General features: G+C 44.4%; 1 protein-coding gene across 1 annotated transcript in view; it reads right to left on the bottom strand.

Moving 5' to 3' along the window:
- The window catches only part of Klp61F (Kinesin-like protein at 61F), a 103,107-nt gene that overhangs the window by 65,737 nt on the left and 17,481 nt on the right, over positions 1–19,889 (bottom strand). The window contains exons 5-7 of the mRNA XM_068393568.1: positions 18,818–19,040; positions 15,373–15,536; positions 3,431–3,623 (exon numbers count right to left, since the gene is read on the bottom strand). Coding sequence (XP_068249669.1) covers positions 3,431–3,623; positions 15,373–15,536; positions 18,818–19,040 — 580 coding nt within the window. The remainder of the gene's footprint in view (positions 1–3,430; positions 3,624–15,372; positions 15,537–18,817; positions 19,041–19,889) is intronic.

Genomic DNA, 19,889 nt, shown 5'->3' with positions numbered 1-19,889 from the left:
GCTCCTTCAACGGGAACAGCGACTCACCTCCTAGGGGTAGGCTACGAACCACTCGGGCCTCTCTGTCCGGGATTCTCCTTGCCAACTTAGAAAGAACTGTGTCCCGTTTTCTAAGGACCCAGTTGGCCGTCAAGGAGAGCGCTTGATAAGCCATAAACTTGAGGGCTTTCCCCCTGGAGGTGAGAAGGTCCGTCAGGAGACCTTGTTGCTCAGGATCGTCGGGGTCTGTGGAGGCTCGTACGTTAACCAACGTGGAGGCCCACCAGTCCAGCCATGAGGAGACGTTCACAAGATCTATTGACATCTCCTCCATCATGCCGGCTTCAGTGGGTGAGAAGGACACAGGGGCTGAAGAGGCCCTTTCGTCCGAGCCGCCTTGTCCCAGGATGTCCCAGGCTGGGTCCACCCTACAGGGACCTGGGCGCCGTCCTTCCGGGATATAAACCTTGCCCTGTGGTTTGAGACCTTGGAGGAGTTTGGAGGCACTCTGGGACTTGGGGGCCTCCGCACTGCTGGCCACCAAGTTGTCAATGTATTCTTGTCCCAGTACTAGGTCTGGGGCGAGAGGAAGGGCCAGGGAGGACTTCGGCAGGGCGTCACGGTGAGTGTATCTCAGGAGGCTCGACCTCCAGGCATTCACCTTAGGCGCCGAGGGTTCTGGAATTCCATGGAGCCTTCTGATGAGACCTACCACCCTTCTGTAGGCGGAGTCCTCCGACGGGGAAGCCTCGCCTCCGTCGGCCGAGGCCTCGGCTTGGCGTGGGGGCGCCGTGCTTGGACGGTAGGCAGGGCGTTCTCCCGTACGCGGGTGGGTCTCGCCGTAGGGCGCGAGTCACCGGCTCGGGGAGGACCTTCGACTGCCCCAAGGCTCTGGAGGAGGAGGACACGGTCCCGGTGGGATGACCCGACCCCGGGAACCGGTCCTTCCTGCTCGACGACCGCCCCAGCTGGGCTGGTTCGGTCGGGCTGCCTTCTCGGAAGCGCGTTTCCCCCCGCTGGGCGGGGTGAACCGGAGGCCTTGAGGACTTGTGCCTAAGAGCGAGGTCCTTCCTGCGTGGCAGGTCGAGCGGTTCTAGGCTGTGCGTAGGCAGCGACAACCTAGAGGCTCGTTCACTGGACCGAGAGTCTGGAGAGCGGTGCCTTCTGGACTCTCCTGAAGGGACGTAGACCCATTCGCCGCCGGGAGAGACATCCCTCCTGTACTTACGGGAGTGAGAGCGGGGGGCGCTTCCTGCTGTGCCGCGACCTCGACCTGGAGCGGGAACGATCACTATCGGTCCGCTCTCTCTTCCGGTGTCGTTTCCCCCTGCGTTCTCCTCCGGAGGATGAGTCTGCCTCCGAAGAGTCTGAGGGCGCCACGTTCCTCGCGTAACGACTGCTCGAGTGATGCGCGGGGGAGGCTCTTCGCCGTCGATCGTCCAAGACAGGATGTTGAAGGAAGTCCTCGGGAACCGCTGTAGAGATTGAGGGCACTGTGTCTACTCTATCCCTGCTAGGAGGCCAGGGGCCCAGGGACACGTCCATCCTTAGCGGTGACCTCCCCGGAGTCTTCGGCAATTTCCACCCGAAGGCATCGCTACTCGGGCGGCGAACTCTAGCGTGGTTGTCCTCTGGAGGGGGAGAACCCGACGCACCGGCCCACGAGGGCGGGGGGGACTCAGAAATCGCAACACTGCCCCACACTGGGTCTTCTGAGGAAGCGTGATCCCCTGCCACGTGGCCCGATTCCCCCGAAGCACTAGCGGCCTTCCCGTTCTCTCCAGAGGGGCCAGCCCTTGGTTCTTCCCTCACACTGGGTTCACCGGGGAGAACACTATGGCTAACTATAACACTGGGGGCTTGCTGCCCGCTCCTCTGCGAAGGAGACGGAGAGGCCGAGGCTTCATCGGACCGATCACTGACCGACGGTAACGAGGATACGCCACTCACTTTCTTGGGGGAACGCTTAGACAACTTCTTCTTCTTGGTACTATACCGTACCCACTGTATGCCGTCCCAACTTACGCACTCCGAACACGTGTCCGAGGAGGAACAAACTTTACCCCTGCACGTGGAACAAAGGGAATGAGGGTCCACTTCTGGCTTAGAGAGGAAAGCCCCACACGACTTTCCTGCTCTAGGACCAGGGCAGCGACGCACATGCTCCATCGTTCGCACACGAAGAGCCAACACTATCGAGTTACAGGAACACTGGATATACGCAAGGGGAACGTACTGAGAACACTTAGCGAAAACGCACTACGCAGAAAAAAACACAAGTCCCCACACTGGAAACACGTGGGATCACAACGCGCCAAAGGATCGAGAGTTAAGCGAGAGGGTGAGATGTTTCACATCTCACGACCAAGAACTTAATGAGGATGCTGACCCGGGAAGGCAGTGACCTGCCCTAATCCTGCCCGCAGGGCGAATCCTGGCGGCGGGGGTAGAAACTATATGGAGCGAGATAGGGGGATAACGCGGGAAAATCTTGGTCGAGATTGAGAGGTCAAGTGACTCTCCTATAGAAAGTGGTTCTCGCTGAGTATATTGTGTCGGAACAAATATATATATATATATATATATACACCACACACAAATATATATATATATATATATATATATATATATATATATATATATATATATATATATATATATATATATATATATATATATATCAAATAAGCCATATATTTCAATACATTAAAGTCTGGATTCTCTCAATGACCTCGGGATCAGAGCCCAGGCACAATCACTCAAAAGACTACTGTATAGCATCTGACAGGCCGGGTTTCAAGACCTGGTCCAGGATACTTGTATGACAGTGACTTTACCACTTAGCCACTAAGAAAGATAAAAATCAATGACAATTCTTCTGTACATATACCTGTCGAATTCGGGTTTTTTTAATTGAAATCAACCCATCTTCACCATCATACCCAATTGGTAGGATTGTAATTCGGCGTTCGATTATTGATAAATTTTGTACATTTAAACGTGTTTTTCATATTTCAAATAAGCCATATATTCTAATACATTAAAGTCTGGATTCTCTTAACGACCTCGGGATCAGATCCCAGACGAAATCACTCAGACTATAGCATCTGAACGGCTGGGTTTCGAACCCTGGTCCAGGAAACTTGTATTACAGTGACTTTACCACGTAGCCATAAAGAAAGATAAAAATCAATGACAATTCTTCTGTACATATACCTGTCGAATTCAGGTTTTTTGTGCTAAGAATTGAAATTATCCCATCTTCACCATCGTAGCTAATTGGTAGGTTTGTAACTTGGCATTCGATTAATGATAAATTTTGCACATTCAAACATGTTTTTCATATTCCGAATGAGCCATATATTTTAATACATTAAAGTCTGGATTCTCTTGACGACCTCGGGATTAGAGCCCAAGGCAAAACCTAGATTGCAAATATTTTCCCACTCACCCCAATAAGTTCCTTCTTGTTAAGTTTTTGGTTAACTTCAGGCTTATTCTGGATGTTCTTGGCCCGATGAGCATAATCCAAAGTTGACAGCGTCTCTTCTAGGTTTATGTTAGCAGGTGATACGGTGGCAATGATAGATGTCTTTGTACGCCCACCTAATGCATCCTGGAGCAGTCTAGTTAATTTGGACTCCCTGCAAGAAAATACTTTCTTATATATAGATGTATTTCATTATCTATCTACTAATTTCACTCAAGTACAGCACGAGTCTCATGTATATGAAAACACTCTTTTGAAGAAAAATCTGATTATATGTTACAAAAATATTCTGAATTGCCCTTTACTGGTACATTTAATTTTTGAAAGGTTTGAATACTCTATCTTAGCATAGACAAGATGAACCATTCAGCTTCAAAAGTACAGTAATTTTACTATGCGGTGAGTGGTATGCAATTATAGTCATCCTTTTTATCACAAATCTTCAATACCTGGAATGGAATTAAATCCTAATTGTACAACAGTACAAAAAATTTATGGCATCTCTAAATCTTGAATCTAAGTGAAATGGTCTTCTAAGAGGTACAGTATGGATTTTCAACAAACTATCATCAATGTGTGTTAGTATCAATTTACCCATACACAATAAGATTATTCAAAGCTAGTTCAACCAAACCACTGTACATGTGTACAATTTGCAGTTTTTTTTTTTCAATTTTATTCAAAATTTAAACCATCAATAAATTCAAGGGAGAACTATGCACAATAATAAATCTTCATGAACAGCTCCATATGTCATAAGAAAATACTTCTTCAAATGCAATGTTGGATTGTTACAAAACATGAAAAATATTTGGAAATTATTAATTTCAAATACTGTAATAGAGTAAATCTATAATTAAAAACAAACTCTATCAATAGTATAACAAATTTGACAGTAATTCATATTTTTACTAACGATACAAACCTGTACAGTAGCTATTTATTAGCGATTATCTTTTGGCGAAGCTGGAAGACTAGCCATAAAGACTTTTAAGCAAGGTGGTAACTACACAAACCTTTATTTAGCAGGGGTAGTGATGGGTAGAGGGGGTTACTGGCTACCCCTCTCACTCGTACACCAATGAATCCGAATCACTTTGATTGCCAGCATGACTTATGAGGGACAGGTGATGGCAAAACAATTTGTATCAATAGCTACAGGTTTCTCTTGTTAGGAAAAATACAAATTACTTTCAAATTTGTCATTTGTTCCGACACTACAAACCTTACGCTATATATTAGGGATGACTTGTTCATTAAGAGGGTGGAAGTCTGACCACTGGCTTGGCCAATGACCCAGGGTTTTCATGTACAGGCTTGGCATGTAACTGAGATAAATCCTGACCTGACTAAAAACTTTGTGCAATGTACGGATAGCGGCCTGAGCAACCTGTTTGCTTGTGATAAACTAGCAATGTGGCTGTCTGGGTAAGAATATTCTGAACTAAATAGGGATGTTGACATTCAGCATAGACATTTCCCAATACCCACCTTGTGGGGAGTATCAGGGACATAGACAAGTATGAAATCTATACTAGGTTACACAAGGGAAATATTCATTACCTGCAAATAGGCAAGACCAGCATGCAGAGGACCATGGTTCTGTTCCCCAAGAGAGGGGAAGATGAAAGAAAGAGCCAGTCATTCTTACACATTCATTCCAGACCATTCCAAGGTAACCTATGCTGTCAAATATCTGCTAATTGTCCATAAAGGAGCCTGAGGCATTCTAAACCACTTGTTGTGCAGCCACCACAAGACCAATGGAGAATGACTTCATGTGGGTGGTGAAGGTTGTCTTTACTCTTCCACACACTCGCCTGTAGTACCTGCGCCAGAGTAGTTACGTTGAAATGCCAGGGACGTGTTTATGCCCCTGACTATGAGCACTAGGTCAACAAGGAAGAGGGTTGGGATTCACTGCATGGTCAATGACCCTGCAAATCCATGCCAAAACCGTGTTCTTTGAGACCCTCTTCTAGATCTTCCCCGTGCTGACAAAGCGTGTTTAAGGTAATACCTCAAACTCCTCACTGGGCCGAGTAACAGTTCATCTGAATCATTAGAAGTCCGATAGGGTCTGAATCTAGGATCCGCTACACCCAGATTTTGAGTCTTGGTAATAAACTCAGGGACGAAGCAGTGTCATCTCGTCTCATCCCCCTCGAATGGGAGATGTCGTAGGATAGACCTCAGTATCTCTCTTGGCTGAAGCCAACGCAAGTAGGAACACCGTCTTCAAAGTGAGGTAGCAATCTGTTGCCTGGCGAAATGGTTCATGGTGAGCACCCTTCAGGGACCAAAGGACATCAACCATGTTCCAAGGAGGAGGTCTAACTTCTGACTGGGGGCAGGTGAGCTCATTACTTTGGACGAGGAGAACTCCAACGAAGAGGGAAGATAAACTCCTTTCAGTCTTAAAGGCCATGCTTCAGGCTGAGAGGTAGCCTTTCACCGCAGAGACCGAGAGGAGCTTTTCCTCTCGAAGGTATACAAGGAACTCTATTATTGCTGGAATAGTGGCATCGAGGGGAGAGATACACCTTCTACAACACCAACCACAGAAGACAGTCCACTTGGCCCGGTAGACTGATGCCGAGGATGTTCATAGGTATCCAGACATCCTTCTCACAAGTTGTTGCAAAAAGCCTCTTTGTGAGAGGAGATGCTGGCTAGTCCCCAGGTATGAAGATGAAGAGAAGCTACTGCCTTAAGGTAGATGTTTGCATGTGGTTGTTTAAGTATTTTGTCATGGCAGGAGTTTTGGAAGTTCTTTTAGGAGCTGCAGAAGGTCCACTCTGCATGATGCCATAGCGGAGCCTATGAGTGTCATAAATAGGTTGTTGGATGCTCTGCTCTTGCTGAGCACCCTACACATCAGACAGAACAGGGGAAAGGCGTACATGTTGATGATGTCTCACCATTATTGAAATGCATCTTGCCAGAGAGCCTGAGGGTCCTGGACAGGGGAACACTAGAATGGGAGCCTGAATTTCAAGGACGTTGCGAACAGGTCCACAGTTGGGGAACCCCACAAAGTCAGGACTTTGTTGGCTATCAGATGATTCAAAGAACATCGGAGCTCACTGCCTGATTTGCTCTGCTCAGATTGCCCGCAAGCACATCCTCTTGCCCGGAATGAAGTTAGCTGATAGGAACACAGACTTTTCTTCTGTCCATATTAACATCTCTACTACTATATGGCATAGGGGCAGTGAAAAGGTACCACATTGTTTGTTTACGTAAGCCACGCCTGTGGTGTCGTTCATCAACACCACAGGGTGGCCAGCCAAGAACTGTTAGAGGGCTAGAAAGGCTGCCCTTATCTTTAAGAGATTTATGTCCTGGTACTTTTCACAGACTTGGACCATAGCCCTGAGCCCTGTGGTGTAGCATGTGGGGGACTCCACCCTTATTTTGATGCGTCTGTGTAGAGCATCAATTCCGGGGGAGGGACGAGAAGGTCTGTCCTTCAGTGGAGGTTCTCTCCTGTCACCCACCACTGAAGTTCCATCTGTTGCTCCTGTCCTATTGGAAGTAACGTATCAAGAGAGCCGGTGTGCTGGCTCTACCTGGATTTCAGCCGCAATTGGAGAGATTGAATCCTGAGGTATCCATTGGTCAGCTACGATACAACCACGGTTGAGGAGGAAGCTTTTCTCATCAGAGGAAGGAGCTTCCTATCCCTCAGCCTGTGTACTCTGTCGTCTGATGGTAAAATTTCTGTAACTTGGTGTCTATATATCATACCCAGGTATACCAATCTTTGAGAGGGAAGCAAGGATGACTTCTAGAGATTTATCAGGATCCCCATATCTTGCTTGATGAAACTAAAATAATCTGTCTCGGTGCTGAAGAAGGGTCGCCACCGAGTCTGCTAGAATCAGCCAGTCGTTGAGGTATCTTAGGAGACGAATGTCGATCCCTTGAGCCCAGATGATACTAGGGCAAACACTCTCTTAAAGATCTGGGGTGCTGTGGAAAATCAGTTTAAGTACTTGGGGTCTGTTGTTGCAGCAAATGGTGGAGTGGAAGCAGATGTACGTCAGTGAGTGAATGAAGGATGCAAAGTGTTGGGGGCAGTTAAGGGAGTAGTAAAAAATCGAGGGTTGGGCATGAATGTAAAGAGAGTTCTGTATGAGAAAGTGATTGTACCAACTGTGATGTATGGATCGGAGTTGTGGGGATTGAAAGTGACGGAGACAGAAATTGCATGTGTTTGAGATGAAGTATCTAAGGAGTATGGCTGGTGTATCTCAGGTAGATAGGGTAAGGAACGAAGTGGTGAGGGTGAGAACGGGTGTAAGAAATGAGTTAGCGGTTAGAGTGGATATGAATGTGTTGAGGTGGTTTGGCCATGTTGACAGAATGGAAAATGGCTGTCTGCTAAAGAAGGTGATGAATGCAAGAGTTGATGGGAGAAGTACAAGAGGAAGGCCAAGGTTTGGGTGGATGGATGGATGGAGGATAGATGTGAGAGGTAAGAGAGCGTGCAAGGAATAGGAATGAATGGCGAGCGATTGTGATGCAGTTCCCGTAGGCCCTGCTGCTTCCTCCGGTGCCTAAGATGACCGCGGGGATAGCAGCAGTAGGGGATTCAGCATTATGAAGCTTCATCTGTGGTGGATAATGGGGGAGGGTGGGCTGTGGCACCCTAGCAGTACCAACCGAACTCAGTCGAGTCCCTTGTAAGGCCGGGAGGAACGTAGAGAGGAGAGGTCCCCTTTTTTGTTTCATTTGTTTGATGTCGGCTACCCCCCAAATTTGGGGGAAGTGCCTTGGTATATGGATGGGAGTCTCTTCTCCTCTGCCGTGATGAATGTCCTCCTGGGCATCTTCCTGAAAAAGCCAGTTTCATCACAGTTGAAGACTTGTTGGGGGATGTAGCCATGTCGGGCGATAACCGAGACAGGTTGTGACGAAGTCCGTCGCGGTTTTCAAGTCGGAACTTGCTGCTTCCCCATGCCTCACAATCGTGTATCCCAGTCCGTTTTTTTTTCAAGTTATCTAACCAGCCACGACTGGCTTTGAAGGTTTCCGCTGGCGTAGAAGTCTCGCCTCTCTCAGCTCCTTGCTTCCCTTTCAAGTCATCGTAGATTCTGCTGGTCTTTTCACATATGATCGTCTTGGTCACGCTATCTCCCGCCAACTGTTTCTCCTTTATCCATAATAAAAGAAACCTCTCCATCTCGTTGTGAATATCACTGCGCAGCTTGGAAAGGATGGTTACTCCCTTGGAAGACTGGGTGCTTTTTATAGCATCCTTCTGCTTGAGGATGGTACATATTGTCGATGTACTCCTCTCATATTGGCGTGCCAGCTCAGTCACTCTTAAGTCACTCTCATGTTTTTCGATTATTTCATGCTTTTATCTCCACTGTCATTATACGCTTTTTCTATTTACTACCCTTATTTGCACTCGCTTGCTTTGGACCCATTGCTTATTCACTGAATTCTGCACTGATTAACGCAAAAAAACACTACGGCCGATGCTCGGAGATAAACTTTACGCAACGGAGATCCTACGGGAAAGACTAAGCGATGCTGTCCTGGTGAGAAGCCTCTTGCACACTTGGCCACCTGGCAGCCGCATAGGAACTGCCACCTCGTATCCCAGGACAAAAATTTGCTCGGAACCTTCCTCGTATCTCAAATTTCTCGTATGTTGAGACTCGTATCTCAAGGAATTACTGTACAGCAATTAACAACATAGGGTGTGATATGACTGTACTCTTAAATCCATCACACATGACTTGATGGGATATCTTCCGTCTTCCCTTATCACAGTATTTCCTATCTCATGCAGTTATATCAGTGATATGTTTGGGCCAGCTCAAGAGATAGCAACAGCTTTGTTAGACTTATTACCATTACAAACCAAACTGCAACCATAATTGGAAAAGCAGAATGTTCCAAGCCCTAGGGCCCCAATTGGGAAAGCAGACTAACAGATCAAAGGAAACAGTAGTAATAAAGACTGAAAAAGATGAATAAGAAAATTATGATTATAACAATAACGTAAGTAAATACACTATCATGTACGTTTGGTAATCGTCAAGTTTGGTCTGAATAACAAATTAATGTTGAAATATAATTCTATAGTACTTACATAGAACAACGAGAGGCTAAAAAAGAAACAAAGCTTTGTGTAAGTATCAATGAACACTTCTACCACATTCCTACTTTTTTTCACATACTATACATCACAACAATAAAGAATTGAATTCACACAACAAGTAAAGTTCAGTGCAAACACAAATTTCATTATTTTCCTTAACAAATAAGAATAGTTTGTTATCAGAATTAAAGTACTGAAGTTTTCATAAATAAAATAGTTTATTAATCCTCTGAACTTCTTTTTTTACTAATTCACCATATTCTTGGCCTCAGATTCTGCAAAAAATATTTTGGCCACAATCAAATCACTGACTCTTGTCAATTTCCATTCTTAAATATATTACCATAACAGGTATTAACCAGCATTAAATGAGAATACTTTAGTTTATGTTACATATTACTAAAAAAGGTTTCAAGAAGTAATAAGGAACAGTTAGTCAAAACAGTAAACATGGAAATGGCAGGAGTTCATGAAGACAACACAAGATACAAGAGAAAGGAAACTCTTTTCATGTCTTTTCCTGTAAATGGAGGAGCTGATGCAAACATGTTCAGCAAGATGATAATTCCTTACAGAGAATATCCTTATAAGTTATTTCATGTAGATGCATTTATGTGGATGATTATAAAGAGAATTTATTGACTAGTTATTTTCTATGTATAAATAATTTTTGAAATATGTAAGTCATTCCAAAATTATTGGAACAGACCTCAGTATCTAAGTAAATAATGAAGCATGCAAGCATAAAAACTACTTAGTACTGTAGTATTTGTTTTAATAAATCTGTATCTTTACCTTGGAATTAGTATTACACAGCAACAGGTGAAAATAATTTTGATTTTTCTTTAATTTCTACGGAAGTTTGTGTTTGCTATAAAGGTAATGTAGTTACTGTTAATACTGTACTCACAAATACAGTACAGTATAGATAATGAAATTTTATTTGGCGAAACTAGTCTTTACAAATACTAGCACCATTTTTCCTAATGATACAAAACGAGCTATTTATAGGGATTATTCTTTCAGCAAAGCTGGAAGACTAGCGATAAGACTTTAGCTAGATGAAACTATCCCACGGCTAGTGGGGGGGGGGAGAATGCGGTAGCTGGTTATCTACCTCATGCACACTTTGTGTTCTATACCCACTTTTTATCGCAGACAAGAATTTTCGGGGGACAGGTGATCGCAGGCCAATTTGTATTACTAGCACAAGGTTTGTATCATTAGGAAGAATATAAATTACTTGCAAATTTGTCATTGGTCCTGACAATATAAAAAACCCTTTCATTATTTATAGGGATGACTCACCCATTAGGAGGGTGGAAGTCTAAACCAACTGGCTGGCATTTAACCTGGGGCTTTTCCCATACATCCTTGGCAAGAGACAGGGAGACACCCTGACACCTTAGTAAAACTTGTGCAAAGCACGGTTAGCGGCCTGAGCAATATGTGTGGCTGTGATACTAGTAGTGTGACTAGCCTAGATAAGAAATCTCAGAAACAAAACCATTTTTCAATCACCCATACACATTATCCAATCCCACCTCACCAGGGGGTATGGGGACATAAGTATTACTCTCTACCTCGTTACACAAAGGAAATGGTTTTACCTGCAGACAGTGGAGGTCAGCTCTACTAAGTACCGTAGGTGCTGTTCCCCCGAAGAGGGAAAGATGAATGAAAGGGGCAGTCATTCCTTATCATTCATCCCAGACTTGACCATGCTTAAAACTCTGCCCTCCACCATCTGCTACATGTCCATCAAGTTGCTCAAGGTGTTTAAACCATTTATTGTGGAAATACTAAAGTGTAAATGGAGAAAGTCTCCATGTTCCTGTGGGGCAAGTCTTGCAAGATGTGTGTGGTGAAGGTCGTTTGAAGCTTCGACACGCCAGCTTGCAAGGCCTGCATCACATAGTATTTCTCAAAAACTAGGGTCATACTCCTATCCTTAACGTTATGAGCTCTAGGTCTCGTCTATTGAGGACGGGCGATGGCGAGCTGTCAGGTGATAGCGAGGTGACAGCAAGTCGTGGGCGATCATGCATAGCTACAGCAAGTCGTGGGCGATCGTGCATAGCTGCAGCAGGGCTGGGCAAGGTGCGCCCACTAGATGAGACAAGTCGTACTCGTATAGAGAAGTCTTGCTGGGTGAGACAAGTCTTCATGTCTTGACGAATCAGCTGGGCGTTACGAGTCTGCTCTGAAGAACAAGGGCGGGGAATGGATGAATCCAATTCCCACCAGAGAAATCAAACAGGTGAAGTAACTCTCTCCCGCGGAAGGGATAAGGCGACCAACATCTGTTGTCACTGTCGGCAATTCTCCCTGCAAGCAAGAAGATTGCTGGACAGCGGCTGATGGAGAGACTAAACACACCTGGAGGCGAACACTTGTGCAGCACTCTCTACTTCCTGAAGTGTTGCCTGTGAAACGTAGTCAAAGCTTGCTTCTGGGTTCCCTCCGAATGGGTTACCCGACAAGATATTCCGAGGAGTTCTTGGCAGCAACAGCTCCACGGAGGACCAAATCTGCATACGGGAAAGGCCAACGTCAGCGAGACGATCCGACACTGCTGCAGGCACAAGCAAAGAGGGCAGTGACAGGGCAGGAGCTGCAACTTCCCCAAGAACAGGAACCTCCATACATAGACTGACTCACCCAAATGAAGTAGTATGGCGTTGCTAGCGCTAAGGAGAAAAAAAAAAAAAAAAAAAAAAGAATGAAAACAAAAACCGCCCAGGCAAACAACCTCACTCGAGGACAGGGGATAGGTGTTCCCTAAGAGGCATAGGAACACGCTTTGGACTATGTACTCCCTATGCCTACTGCCAACGTAGAATGAGGGAATGCGGCAATATGAGCGAAGAAGACCAAGAACGAAGTCAAGCTCTGGGTATGCCGCAAGCGGCCTTCCCTGTGATGAACTCGCTAGGAGCAAGTGACATCTATATCCGAAAGGAGGAGTATCCACATGAGGACGACCCCCTTACTGCGTAAGCCGTCACCGCACCCAGAGAAGGGGGAGAGGCCCCCAGCCTACGGGTTGTAAGGCATCAAAAGGAAAGGAAGAGGTCGTAAGAGGTTTCACACACACATACATAAATATAAATATATATATATATATATATATATATATATATATACACAGTAATGCCTCTAATAGCGAAATTATTTCGTTCTGGAGTGGCTTTCGTACAGTGACTTTTCTCGTGTTGTGAGTCACATTTCACATGCAAATTGCCTAATTCATTCCAAACCCTATAATAAAGCTACAGTATAACCACAATGAAATCCGGTAAATCAAAACACATTTGAACCATTCAATATGCCTAAACTAACTGTCAATACCTGTAAATTAAGCAGTTATTATAATGTGATACTGAATGGAAAATAATACAATACATACAGTACAATATTGTACATATACAAAATCAACAGTGCTTGGGCGGTAGACCGGGCGTTCTCCTCTCGGTTCCAGGGCGGACGGCCCGTAACCGTAGGGCGCCCCGTGCGCGGGTGGGTCTCGCCGTAGGGCGGGGGCCACCGACTCCGGGAGGACTTTCGACTGCCCCAAGGCTCTGGAAGAGGAGGAAACGGTCCCGGTGGGATGACCCGACCCCGGAAACCGGTCCTTCCTGCTCGACGACCGCCCCAGCTGGGCTGGTTCGGTCGGGCTGCCTTCTCGGAAGCGCGCTTCCCCCCGCTGGGCGGGGTGAACCGGAGGCCTCGAGGACTTGTGCCTAAGAGCGAGGTCCTTCCTGCGTGGCAGGTCGAGCGGTTCTAGGCTGTGTGTAGGCAGTGACAACCTAGAGGCTCGTTCACTGGACCGAGAGTCTGGAGAGCGGTGCTTTCTGGACTCTCCTGAGGGGACGTAGACCCATTCGCCGCCGGGAGACACCTCCCTCTTGTACTTACGGGAGTGAGAGCGTGGGCGCTTCCTGTTGTGCCGCGACCTCGACCTGGAGCGGGAACGATCACTATCGGTCCGCTCTCTCTTCCGGTGCCGTTTCTCCCTGCGTTCTCCTCCGGAGGATGTATCTGCTTCCGAAGAGTCTGAGGGCGCCACGTTCCTCGCGTAACGACTGCTCGAGTGATGCGCGGGGGAGGCTCTTCGCCGTCGACCGTCCGAGACAGGATGCTGGAGGAAGTCCTCGGGAACTGCTGTAGAGATCGAGGGCACCGAGTCTACTCTGTCCCTGCTAGGAGGCCAGGGACCCAGGGACACGTCCATCCTTAGCGGTGACCTCCCCGGAGTCTTCGGAAATTTCCACCCGAAGGCATCGCTACTCGGGCGGCGAACTCTTAGCGTGGTTGTCCTCTGGAGGGGGAGAACCCGACGCACCGGCCCACGAGGGCGGGGGGGAGTCTGAAATCGCCACACTGCCCCACACTGGGTCTTCTGAGGAAGCGTGATCCCCTGCCACGTGGCCCGATTCCCCTGAAGCACTAGCAGCCCTTCCGTTCTCTCCAGAGGGGCCAGCCCTTGGTTCCTCCCTCACACTGGGTTCACCGGGGAGAACACTATGGCTAACAATAACACTGGGGGCTTGTTGCCCACTCCTCTGCGAAGGAGACGGAGAGGCCGAGGCTTCGCCGGACCGATCACTGACCGACTGTAAAGAGGACACGCCACTCACTTTCTTGGGGGAACGCTTCGACGACTTCTTTTTCTTGGTACTATACCGTACCCACTGAATGCCGTCCCAACTCACGCACTCGGGACACGTGTCCGAGGAGGAACAAACTTTACCCCTGCACGTGGAACAAAGGGAATGAGGGTCCACTTCTGGCTTAGAGAGGAAAGCCCCACACGACTTTCCTGCTTTAGGACCAGGGCAACGACGCACATGCTCCATCGTACGCACACGAAGAGCCAACACTAACGAGTTACAGGAACACTGGATATACGCAAGGGGAACGTACTGAGAACACTTTGCGAAAACGCACTATCGCAGAAAAAACACAAGTCCCCACACTGGAAACACGTGGGATAACAACGCGCCAAAGGATCGAGAGTTAAGCGAGAGGGTGAGATGTTTCACATCTCACGACCAAGAACTTAATGAGCATCCTGACCCGGGAAAGCAGTGACCTGCCTTAATCCGGGCCGCAGGGCTTATCCTGGCGGCGGGGGTAGAAACTATATGGAGCGAGATAGGGGGGTAGCGCGGGAAAATCTTGGTCGAGATTGAGAGGTCAAGGACCCTCCTAGAGAAAGTGGTTCTCGCTGAGTACATTGTGTCGGAACAAATATATATATACAAAAAAAAAGTACACGAATGTTTAAATATATATACAAACATAAGTAAAAACACATGATAAAAGTCTAAGGCCACTTAAAAAGACAAACTGAGCCAAAAGTATTAGGTGACGAGCCAACACAGTGTGTGTGAGAGCGACCACTAACTAGTGGTGGGATAGTTACACCTCACCAAAAGTCTCTTGCTTGAGGGTACACTTGGGCACACTTTTCTATCTAATTTCTCCTCTTCTTGTTTTGTTAGTTTATATATTTTACTTGGGGGGTTATATTTATTTTAATAGTGTTACTCTTAAAATATTTTATTTTCCTTTTTTCCTTTCCTCACTGAGCTCTTTTCCCTGTTGGAGCCCCTGGGCTTATAGCATCCTGCTTTTCCAACTAGGGTTGGAGCCTAGCAAGTAATAATAATAATAATAGTAGTCTTCCAGCTTTACCAAAAGTTTAATCTCTATAAATAGCGAAAGGGTTTGAATTAAATGTCGGAACAAACTCAATTTAGAAATAAAAAAAACTCCTAACCTGTAAGGAATGTGAGGGGCTTTTTCCACTAAAGCAGTGATGACCCTTCCAAGCGTCAAGAGGGACATGTTGATGTTACCGGCTTCGCGTGCCCGTTTATCCACAGCACCAGATCGCCCTATATTCTCAGATCCCGCAAGATCTACCAGATGAAGCTTACCAGTCTGTTAAAATGAAAACAATAATAAAAATACTCTTCAGGTAGAGTACAGGTAGTCTTGCAATTTTACTGCCCAATTTGTAACGGCAGCAAGGATAACAGAAAAGTAGTTCTTAAGAAAATGACATATAAAAAGTAATTAGAGAAAACATATTCAAAATATAATTGTTACTGAAAGCAATTACAGTATATATATATTAGATCTGTAATTGGATAAGTACTAGATTAGGTTAAAATTACATTCTGTAATGAAGTCGTAATAACTGATCTGGCAGGATAGCCAAAAAATTGTTAAAATAATTTCCATGAATATGAAATGATTGTTCATGTAACTACAAGGCAATGAAATACACACATAGATTAAAGGTTACAAACATGAATGACTAAGTATGAGCAATGTTGGCAGTTTTACAGTACTGTATATTGTAGAATGAGGTAGTAGTAGGGTAAAATTGGAGAATTTTTTTTCACCTTATAAGATGCGCAGGTAATTTTGTTGATAAGACAATATTTTCTAAAATTTGTGCCTACACTGGTTGTTTCTTAATTTCCTAGTTGTTTATTCCCAAAAGGTAACAAATGTTCTTTTTCACTATTGCATTGTTCTTTTTTTATCATTATTATTATGTGAAATTGCATAGCACTCCCTCAAATAACTATTTTTGTGTGGTCAGTAAATTGTGAAAACAATATATTCTAGGTAGAGGGTTGATCAGATCACCAGCCACCTGTTGAGATACTACCGCTAGTTACTGGGTCCTTCGACTGGCCAGACAGTACTACACTGGATCCTACTCTCTGGTTACGACTCCTTTTTCCTTTGCCTACAGATACATTGAATAGTCTGGCATATTCTTTACAGATTCTCCTCTGTCCTCATACACCCGACAACACTGAGATTACCAAACAATTCTTCTTTGCTAAAGGGGTTAACAACTGCACTGTGATTGTTCAGAGGCAATTTTCCTCTTGATAAGGGTAAAAGACACACTTTAGTTATGGTAAGCAGATCTAGGAAAGGGACACTCCAAAATCAAATCATTGTTCTCCTTCTTGGGTAGTGCTATATCCTCTTTACCATAGTCTTCCACTGTCTTGGATTAGAGCTCTCTTGCTTCAAGGTACACTTGGGCACACTATTCTAAATTTTCTTTCTCTTTTTTTTTCATTCTTTTTTATTTTTTGAAGGTTTCATAATATACATATAAAAGATCCATTTCAATGTCACTAAGATATTTTATTTCAATTGTTCATTACTTCTCTTATAGCTTATTGATTTCTTATTTCCTTTACTCACTAGGCTATATCTCACTGTTGGAGCCCTTGGCTTATAGCATCGAACTTTTCCAGCTAAAGTTGTAGCTTAGCTAGTAATAATAATAATTACCCTCGGTGTGAGCATGATACTCAAGATATCTTAATGACAAAGGTTTAGTATCCATAACAATTGTTTATGATAGTATATACTATGATTCTTTCTATATGAAGTGTTGGGCCACCAAAAGATGATGACTTCAGGGTCACTGACTCGGGGCTCAATCATAATGACATTTGTTTGGATTTAGTTAGTGAACAAAGTTTTATCCTAATAAAAAGTGTGTTCAAGTTTCTTACCATTAAAGGTCCCATTCTTCTAAATGACCACTGATAAACTACATTATGGAACTCATTTTAAGCCTGTTTGCAGTTCTCCCTATGCTGCTGAGATATGAGAATTGTAAGCAAATTAAGACATATAAGAAAGTAGTTCGAGGTAAGTTTCCGTTAATAGAAACCAACATATAGGTATGGTATGTAGGAATAAATTACATTTAAAACAAAGGATAGGAACAAAAGTAAACTAGAAAATTAACCACAAGGTTGTGCTACTCAAAATTTGAACATGAGAAAGTGATAGAAAGGTCAAATCATAACTGTATTAGTTCCAAGAGAAATGTATGAGACTAAGTTGGCATAGAGTTAAAGACAGTATTATTAAATGCCTTTGAAACAACAAAACCCTTTGTAAAGAAAATGACTTTAGCAAACATTTCCATGGATAAAAATACAATTCAAAGGAAGTCCAATTCACTGTTAGAAGAATCAAAATAATGAGTATCTATCTATTTACCAAGGCACTTCCCTCAATTTTGGGGGTAGCCGACATCAAACAAAGAAACAAAAGGAGACCTTTCCCCTCCCTGCTCCACCCAGCCTGACGAGGAATTCAATTGCTTGGCTGGTACTGCTAGAGTGCCACAGCCCACCCTCCCCCGTTACCAACCGCAAATGAAGTTTCACACATTGAATCCCCTATTACTGATACCTTCGAGGTCACCAAGGCGACTGGAGGAAGAAGCAGAGCCTACCGGGACTGCGTCACAATCGCACGCTATTCATTCCTATTTCTAGCACGCTCTCACATCTATACTCTTATCACCCAGAGCTTTATTCACTCCATCCATCCACCCAAGACCTTGGCCTTCCTCTTGTACTTCTCCCGTCAACTGTTTCATTCATCACCTTCTTTAACAGACAGCCACATTCCTTTCTCTCAACACATTCATATCCAATACAGTTGCTAAAAAATTTCTTACACAGGTTCTCACCCTCACTGCTTTGTTCCTAACCCTATCTAATCAAGATATACCAGCCATACTCCTCAGAAACTTCATCTCAAACACATTCAATTTCTGTCTCCAATCCATATATCACAGTTGGTACAATCACTTTCTCATATAGAACTCTCTCTATATTAATGCCTAACCCTCTATTCTTTACCATTCCCCTCACTACCCCCAACACATTGCATCCTTCATTCACTCTCTGACGTACATCTGCTTCCACTCCACCATTTGCTGGAAAAACAGACCCAAAGTACTTGAAACTGATCTACTTCAAGTAACTCCATTCAACCTCACACCACTCTCTCTTCTCATGCATCTCATAACCTTGCTCTTACCCACATCTACTCTCAATTCTAGATTCTGTCACTAATTGACCAAGCTTCTCTTCCGAGTCTGCAACCAGTACAGTATCATCCTCAAACAATAACAGATTTACCTCCCATTCATGATCACTCTCGTCTATCAGTTTCATTCCTCGACCAAGCACTCGAGCATTCACCTCTCTCATCATAGACAAGACAGCAAGAAATGCTATCCTTATGATTGTGGCAAAAATATCTATAGTAATCAACTTTCTTCTGAACAACCTGACTAATAATTTAATCACACAAATTTCAAAGTTTCCATATTTGAATATTACTAAGAATGATTATGACATAGTAATACACTGACACAATACCTTCAACAGTTCATCTCCATCAACTGTATTTTCCTTGATATGAAGAGTTACAGTGAAAACTGTATGTGATCGACTGGAATGAGCGTTCATGAGAGTGGCTGCTGTTTGACGTTTATTACTGCCCTTCTCGAGAACTTCGTAAACATTGGCTTTAGAACGCACCAAGACTTCCTCCAAGCCCTGGATGATGCAGGAACCTTTACGTGTTGCATCTTCATACATTCTGTAATTACAAGTTTAAGCATAATCAATGCCACATCATATAGATACAGATACAAAATCAATTCCAAATTCATTGACCCAGAATTCCATGATATCTTGTAAAAAGTTTAGTTCTAACAGCAATAACTTCCTAGAATACTGCATCAACCCATCTGATCATGGACACAAAAATACAAGGGGGGGGATCATCCAAAATTGAAAATATTTTTCAAGAATAGTACTGTATAGAACCTAAAAGTACACTACTGTACACCCTGATCAAAAAATAGGATCAGATACTTGAAGATCTAGCTAAATTTCTTTCTAGAATGAAACCTGCAGTTCAGCAGTTCAGTTTCAAACTGTAAAAATGACAATTTTGGAAGTAATTTGTATTTTTTCTAACTAATACAAACCTGTAGCTATTTATAGGGATTATCTTCTGTCGGTGCTGGAAGGTTAGCCATTAAGACTTTAATGCGAGGTAGAAACCATAACCGACCACTATTAGTGGGGAGGGAAGGGGGTGGCTACCCAGCCACCTACATCTACTCGCACATCAGTGGACTATGTCACCTTTTTATTGCAGGTAGGACTTATCGGCGGACAATTTGTTTAAATAGCTTGAGCTTTCCATTAGTTAGGAAAAATACAAATTACTTCCAAATTTGTCACTTGTTCCTGCACTAATAAACCTTATGCTATTTATAGGAATGACTCGCCCGTCAGGAGGGTGGTAAGTCCGACCACTGAGTTAGTCATTGGACCGGGTTTTCTCTGTACAGTGTTTGACTGTGGGTAGAGGAAACCTTGACACCTCACTAATGTGATACATAGGAGTACTGTATTGATAGCGGCCTGAGCAACCTGT

This window comes from Palaemon carinicauda, chromosome 19 (assembly GCF_036898095.1).
Source record: "Palaemon carinicauda isolate YSFRI2023 chromosome 19, ASM3689809v2, whole genome shotgun sequence".
NCBI lineage: Eukaryota > Metazoa > Arthropoda > Malacostraca > Decapoda > Palaemonidae > Palaemon > Palaemon carinicauda.
The sequence above is the reverse complement of the archived record's forward strand: the minus strand, read 5'-3'. Positions and strand labels throughout refer to the sequence as shown.